The 7464-nt window shown below is 45.3% G+C and overlaps 1 protein-coding gene across 2 annotated transcripts in view; it reads right to left on the bottom strand.

The window, feature by feature from the left end:
• Nucleotides 1-7464, bottom strand: part of CHMP7 (charged multivesicular body protein 7) — a 13957-nt gene that overhangs the window by 5943 nt on the left and 550 nt on the right. Inside the window, exon 2 of one of the 2 annotated variants that reach the window (XM_021715270.1) lies at nt 5291-5462. In XM_021715270.1, the coding sequence (XP_021570945.1) occupies nt 5291-5462 (172 nt within the window). Of the gene's footprint in view, nt 1-5290; nt 5469-7464 lie in introns of both variants that reach the window. The other variant, XM_008063560.2, reaches the window with a different exon arrangement.

Raw genomic sequence — 7464 nt, 5'->3', positions numbered from 1 at the left:
CAGCCTCCCAAAGCGTGGGATTACAGGCTGAGCCACTGAGCCCGGCTTACTATTTTTTTTTTTTTAGAAAGCAAGATTTATTAAGAGGACAGGAAAGCTCGCACAGTGGAAGGGGACCCGAGGGGGTTGCCCTGCAGACAGTCTTGAAAGCAGGTCACAAATAGGTAGGATAGGGTGAGTGTGAAGACTGAGAAATACAAGTTCCAAGAAACAAAGCCATTATTTCCCTCATACATGGAAATTACTGCCACAAATCAGAATACTTACTGAGGCACCCACAGGATGCCATGAAAATACAGGGAAGAAATGCCTGGGGACCTGGGATTTTCTGGAAGAGTGAACGAGTTCCTAAGTGAAGTGGGTGGGAGGGCTACTTCAGAGAGAGGATCATGAGCACAGAAGAATGAGTCAGTATGGAATGCGTCTGTGTATGCAGAGGGGAAGCGAGAGACACTAGTACAAGCACTTCTTGTTATAGAAAAGGTAACATCTTACATGCCGTCCTGTATTCTGCAGATGGTGGGTAGTCACTGAAGGGAACTGGCATGGCTAGATTACCAGAGAGCCAGTTGACAACTGGGAAAGGATGGACAGTAGAGTTAGGAAGACAGGCAGGGAGACATTTATGCAAAAGAATACGTGGGGTTAAACAAGAGAACATGTGGGTAACAGGGACAAAGAAGGGGTGGACTCAAGTCAAATTCAGAAAATAAGCCTGCAATCCATGGTGACTAGGTATGTATAGGGTTGAAGGAGAAAGAGAACTAGATTCTGGCTTAAGTGAGCAGTGGACGTGATGCTATTAGTTAATAGCAAAAGCATAGGAGGTAAAGCCTATTTCATAGGAAAGACAAAATATTCTATCTTGGACATGTTGGTTTAGGATGTCTGAGGGATATGCAAGAAGACACACAAAAGAGGTAGGTGGATATACAAATCTGAAACTCAAAGGCAATACCAGGACAGAGGATATAATGCTGAAAGTCCCCAACATATCAATGGTATTAAGCTGCCAAGGAAATTCAGAAAGAAGAGTAATAAGCTGAAGAAAGACTGATGTTTAACAAGTGAAGGAACTCACAAAAAAGACCCAGAAGAACTGCTTAGGGAGAATCAAGGAGGACCTGCAGGGTCATGCAAACAAATTCAAGGAAATGGGAAAGTTTAAGAAGCGAGCGGTCAACAGTGTCAAAGGCAGAAGAGAGAGACTAAAGATTGCATTCAATTTGGTTGCCCTGTCAGACAATCAAACTTACTATAAAGCTGTTGTTGTAAGAACAGTACAGTCTCTATACACAAATAGACAGATGGTGCACAACATTAATAAAAAGTACTGAGACAACCAGCTAGCCATTTGCAAGAAGGCAGAGCCTTTCCTCACTACATGTACAAAAATAAATACTGATGCTGTATAAAATAATTCAAAGTAAACATAAAAGAGTTTGATCACGGTGGCTCACACCTGTAATACTGCCACTTTGGGAGGCCAAGGCAAGGGGACTGCTTGAGTCCAGGAGTTCCAAGACTAGCCTAGGCAACATAGTGAGACCTTGTCGCTACAGGAATAAAAAAATTTGCCAGGTGTGGTGGCACACATCTGTAGTCTCAGCTACTGGGGAGGCTGAGGCGAAAGGACTGCCTAAGCCCAGAAAGTTGAGGATACATACGGTGAGCTGTGATCTTGTCACTGCACTCCAGCCTGGCAGCCTGGGTGACAGAGTAAGACCCTGACTCAAACAAACAAACAAAAAAGAAAACATAAAAGAATAATCCAATTAAGCCTGAAGCAGAGAAGAACGCTTTCCTAAACATGACAAGAAACTCAGTAGCCACAAAGAAGAATTTAAGAGCTACAGAAATATGAAAACTTCTATATGGCAAAAGATATCATAAATAAAAATTCCACTTATATACCTAACCCTGAATTGAACCTCACATCTTTAAAATAAAAATTAAGATAAATAAATAAATAAATATAATTAAGCAAGCAATGGACTAGGAAATAATATTTATATCCCCAATACCAACTACGCCATATTAGATTACCTGTCTGTAATATGTAAAGAACTTCTACAGATTAACATACATGACAACAATGCAACATAAAAGCAAGCAAAGGACACAAACAGTCAATTCACATAAAGTGACATGTAAATGGCCAGTAAACACATTTTAAAAAATGGTCAACTCACAAATCGGGATCGTCCATCAAATTGGCAAAATTTGAAAGGCTAATGTCATCCAGTGCTGACAAGGACATGGGGAGAACGGACTCTCTAACATAGTCTTGATAAAAGTGTAAATTAGTACAAGTTTTAGAAAAGTAGTTGGGAAATTTTTGTTAAAATTTAAAGGGTAAAAATGCATCTCCAGAAATGAATTCTATAAAAACAAAAGTAGAAATACACAGATGTATGCACAGGGCTGTCAAAGTAGTATTTTTTTTTTTTTGTAATGGAAAAACAGAGGAATTAGAATGACTTAAAGGTCCACTTGTGGGGCAGCTAGAGCATAAATGATGGCATATCCATAGAGTATTCTGCAGCCATCACAGAGAGTGACGTACATCTACACTGTGTATTTCAAGATGCTGAAGTATTAAAGTGAAAATAAAAAGCAGGTTGCAGACCAATTCCATTTCTAGAAAAAAAGGAAGGGCACTTGTACACATATGTATATATGTGGAAGTTCATTCATTCAACAAATATTTATTGATGGTCTATTATGTACCAGGCAGTTCCCAGGATCCCAGAGCCCATGTCATTTCTCCCTTCTAGTAGGAAAGACAAACAATTGACAAGACTTTCAGGAAATACCAAATGCTAACAACAAAACAGAATGAAAAGTAACATGATAGAGTTACAGGATCAATAAGAAAATATATGCCTGTAAACATACACACAAACTTTCTCACACTCTCTTTCATACACATACACAGTCACTCACACGGGGAGGGAACGTTCCTAAAGTGATAGAAATGAGATGAACAGAAAGTAAACTTTCATTTCTTTGTATAATTTTTTTTGAGTTGGAGTCTCACCCTGTCGCTGAGACTGGAGTGCAGTGGCACGCTCATGGCCACTGCAGCCTCAACCCGCTGGGCTCAGGCAATCCTTCCGCCTCAGCCTTCTAAGTAGCTGGAACCACAGACATGCACCAACACAGCCGGCTAATTTTCTGATTTAGTGCAGAGACGAGGTCTTGCCATGTTGCCCACGCTGGTCTTGAACCCCTGAGCTCAGGTAATCCTCTCGCCTCTGTCTCCTAAAGTGCTGGGATTACAGGCGTGAGCCATTGTGCCCGGCTTGTATAATTTTTTAAAATAGTAAAATCATGGGCAATTTTTGCTTTTTTGTATTTTTCAGTACTGTTTCAAATAAAGTTACTGGTTATTTTGTGTCTGGACTTGATAAAATCAATTTACCTCAAAAGCAGGATTTATTTGTTTTATAGTCCTATTTAGTGATTCAAAGTGAGTTATGAATTTAACAGTACCATGCCCCTGCAGAGCTAGACTGATTTACCTACTTAAATACAATTGGAATACATTGCTCTCAACAATTATTGCTGGTTCTGAAGGATTTATGAAATACCACCTGCCACCCTCATCTCCACGTTGCTTTCGAAAGATTGTTAGACCAAGGACCCTGACTGAGCCCTGGAGATCAAGGGACCAGGTAAGGGAAATAACCACACAAGTAGTGGTGGTGGGGTGGGCTCCCCCCAGAGAAGACATGCTCTGCTAAGTCAAAAATTTGGGGAAGCAGGGGGAGACTAGAAGATTTTGGAGACTCCCTCCTCCGTCTCAGACAGAGTAGGCTGGGGTCTGTCAAGGTGAGGAGAAATAGGGGATTCTGAGCTACGTGGAAGCCTCCAGGGCTAGGCATGGGCCCTGAGGCCAGGCTTCGTCTGTGAGCTTCAAAAATAACTACTGTCTGCAATATACTTCTGCCACCCGGTGTTTAGTCAACTTTGTAAACACACAGCACACATGCACACACAAGTCAACTTTGTAGACACACACACACTCATTGAAAGGCTCCTATAACCTCATTCACAGCAGTTCTGGTGGAGCGGTTGGGCAGAAACAGGTGTGTACCAGGTGGCAGAATGAGTGGGAGGTGAGAAGGTGGGAACACCAAGCTTGGCAGGGAAGAGGACAGAGCAGTCACTAGGCAGGGCCCAGGTACCACAAAGGGGAACATGTGTGACAGAAAAAGCCAAAGCGGGCTTAGAGCAGAAGGAGCGCATCAAAAGAGATGGAGACAGAACATGCGGGGCAAAGGGCTAGCGGGTGGGACAAAGGGACAAGAATGCAGCGCACATCAAGAGCAGGCATGGAACAGAGGAAGGACATTGCAGCCTCTAAGCACGGGGGGGTGATGGGCTCCAAGGATGTTAAGCTTGGGAAGGAGAGATAGAAACCGAAGGGCCGACTCAGGAGAGTCTACCTCCTCAGTGAAGTGTCTGCAAGAGAATAAAGATGACAGAAGGAAACAAGCCTGTGAGAAGACAGGAGAGGACAAGAGGTGGGCTGGGGAGTGGCTCCGAGGATCTCCTGCAGGGGACCACGAAGGGAGCTCAGTTTGGACGACAGGGTGATTTTCTCCAGCAGTGATGGCAGACTGTGCAGCTGACCTCAGGCTGCAGAACTGCTGGGTGTCACCCGAGGTGGGCCAACACAGGTGCAAAGGAGTGGAGGGTGCTGCAGAGGGAGGGAGAAAAGCAATGAGCCATGCGACCCAGGCTGGGGAGGAAAGGCAAGCCAGGAGGAAGTGCACTGACCACAAAAGGATGACGGGGTCATGGCCTTGGTGGCCTCTTCAAGGCAGGAGAGCATGGACAGTGAGAGGCAGGCCATCATTAAGCTGGAAGGGGAAAGGGGATGGTCAGGAAGCAGGAAAGTTCGGCCTAGTTTGTTGATATCAGGGGCAGGCAAAGCTGAAAGCCATGCACAGTTCAGAGAGATCCTGAGAAATTCTTGTCAGTAAACTATAGAAGGCAAAGCGTTCTCTGAACTACTGCTTATCACTAATCCCTCAAATTCTAGAAAATAACCCACTGCTTGTTATTGATAATCCCCAGACAAAAGCTCACCCTTGAAATGTAAGACTCCAGCTAGCAAATAATGCTACAAAGTACATTACAAGGGAGGCCAGATAAACTCAGATATCGTCTTTTGTCTACCATGCAAAAAAGAAACAGACTTTTTCCAGAATGTACATGAGGGATGTGAATCACACCTGTGATCACACCAGGTGACACCAGACATCCCCCTCTGAGTACCCACCTTAAGCAGCTCCACAGCCACAAGTACCTCTTCGGCTGGAACCTTATTATCCCCCAGCATGTTAGAAAGAGTCCACTTGAGAGGCTTCAGCAGGAAGACCCCGACCCCCCAGGAGATCCAGCTGCTGTCTACACTGGCCATGAAGTCTGATTCCCGCTGCAGCTCCCCTCGGCTGCAGGGAAAGAAGGAGAAGGGCATGTAGTCGTGCTGAACACAATGTCCCCTTCCAGTCCCCAGTTCCCCGCTTCCCCCAGGAGGAATCGTATCCTCATCATCACACCCTTCCTTGGGCACCTACCCTGTGCCAGCTGCTAGAAGCACATTCATTGTTTATACTCTAGCTCCAAGCCTCACAACAACTCTGCAAGACAGATGGTGTTACCAGCATTTTAACTAATAAGTAAACTGAGGGACCGAGAAGGTAAGGAGAAGCCAAATCTTAAGCGTGATCTGTCTGGCTCCAAAATGCACATGCTCCACTAAGACTGCAGACACACAGAGGGCTGCAGGGTCTGCGCTGAGATTTCCTTTTACAGATGGACCTCAAAACAATAAAACGAAAATAACAGATCACTGTCAAGTGCAAGACGTAAGGAAGAATACAAAGATGTACTGAGAAAGGACTTCCTGCTATTCCTAAGTTAGGGTGGGGACGCGATGTAAGCATTTCATGGTGCTGGTGATAACAGCAGTTAAATTTACTTTATGCTTACCATGGACCAGTCACTATCCCAAAGGCAGTGCTAGGAACATCTTTTCAAATTCTTGCAATAAACCTGGGTACAATTATCGCCATCATTTTACAATTAGTCAAACTGGGGCTTAAAGACAACATAAAATGTGTCCAGGCCACATCATTTAGCAAATGCCAGAGCCAGGATTTGGGCCCAGGCTGGCTGGCCCTCAAGCAAAGCTGTGAACTACCACACCATGCTGCTTCCACAAAGAACTATCTCCTTCAGCAGTTCTTCAGGTGCCAGACCCAATCAAGCACCAGGAAGCTTCAGCAGAATGCCAGCACTCAGGAGGAGAGATAGGGAGGTATTAAAGGTCTCTGGGTGGGAAGTGGACGATGACTGTGCCTCTGCAATGAGGAGGGTCATTCTGATCTTGTTCCTCACTGATGTCTTCTGCTACTACTTCCCCTGCTCCCCACCTGAGGTATAGACTAAAACTTTTTTCACAGTACATTTGCTCAGAAAAGCTTGTCACATCAATGGCAGCCAATGGAAAGGCACTGGGAACAAAAGCAGAGAAGGGAGACCTTAAAACACACACACACACACACACACACACACACACACACACACACACACATCAAAGTTGACTTTCTCCTTCTGTCACTGAGGGAGGTACCACGCTAGGCTGGTCTCAGAATGATATGTACATTGAAGTGCAAACGATTTAGAATCTGAGGACCTGGGGTCCAGTCGTGACGTTATCTCTAAATAGCTGGGTAACCCTGAGTAAGTCATCTGATCTGAGATTCCGTTTTCTCTTCTGTCTAATGAGGGCAACTCTATCACCTTGCCACAAGGCTGAAGAGAGGGTCAGATGAAAGGTGTACGCAAAGTATTCGCATACTGTGAAGGGCTATACATCTATTAGATATCAATGTAATCCCTCGGGCCCCTCTAAAACACTACATCTGTCGCACACATATCACCTACAGAGCTTTTAATAAAGTACCAAGATACACAGGAAAGCCCTTATCCTCCCTTCTATCTTCTCTGCTCCAACGCCAAGGACAAGTCAGGATAGGCGAGACGCATGACCGTGCCAGGGGCTGTCGGCAAGGCCTCTTCCCTACAGCTGTCCTCTCCTTACTCTAATCTTCCATAGTTCAATAAATCTTACCTCTTAGACCTTCTGCTCCAGGCTTTAATTCAAATCTGGAGGCCCTTACGAAATAGCTACCCAACAAGACTCCTGTCTGGACAAATCACGGTCTCTCTACCAGACTGGATTCTCGTCTTGCTGTCCGGAACCCATCTAATCGGACTATTCCGGGTTCCGGTCTCCCCCGAGAGCCCCTCTTCCTCTCCCCCCAAGCCTCCCCAGCCTAGCCTCTTCCTCCTCCTTCTCACACTGAACACACGCTGGGGGCCCACTCCGGGCCAGACCCTGGGCCGGGCGCAGGGCGCTGTCAGAGAACAGGACTAGTCGCGGCCCTC

This window comes from Carlito syrichta, unplaced genomic scaffold (genome assembly GCF_000164805.1).
Source record: "Carlito syrichta isolate Samal-C Ts95f unplaced genomic scaffold, Tarsius_syrichta-2.0.1 Scaffold306946, whole genome shotgun sequence".
In the NCBI taxonomy this organism is placed as follows: domain Eukaryota; kingdom Metazoa; phylum Chordata; class Mammalia; order Primates; family Tarsiidae; genus Carlito; species Carlito syrichta.
Note: the sequence above shows the minus strand (reverse complement) of the source record. Positions and strands in the feature narration are given on the sequence as shown.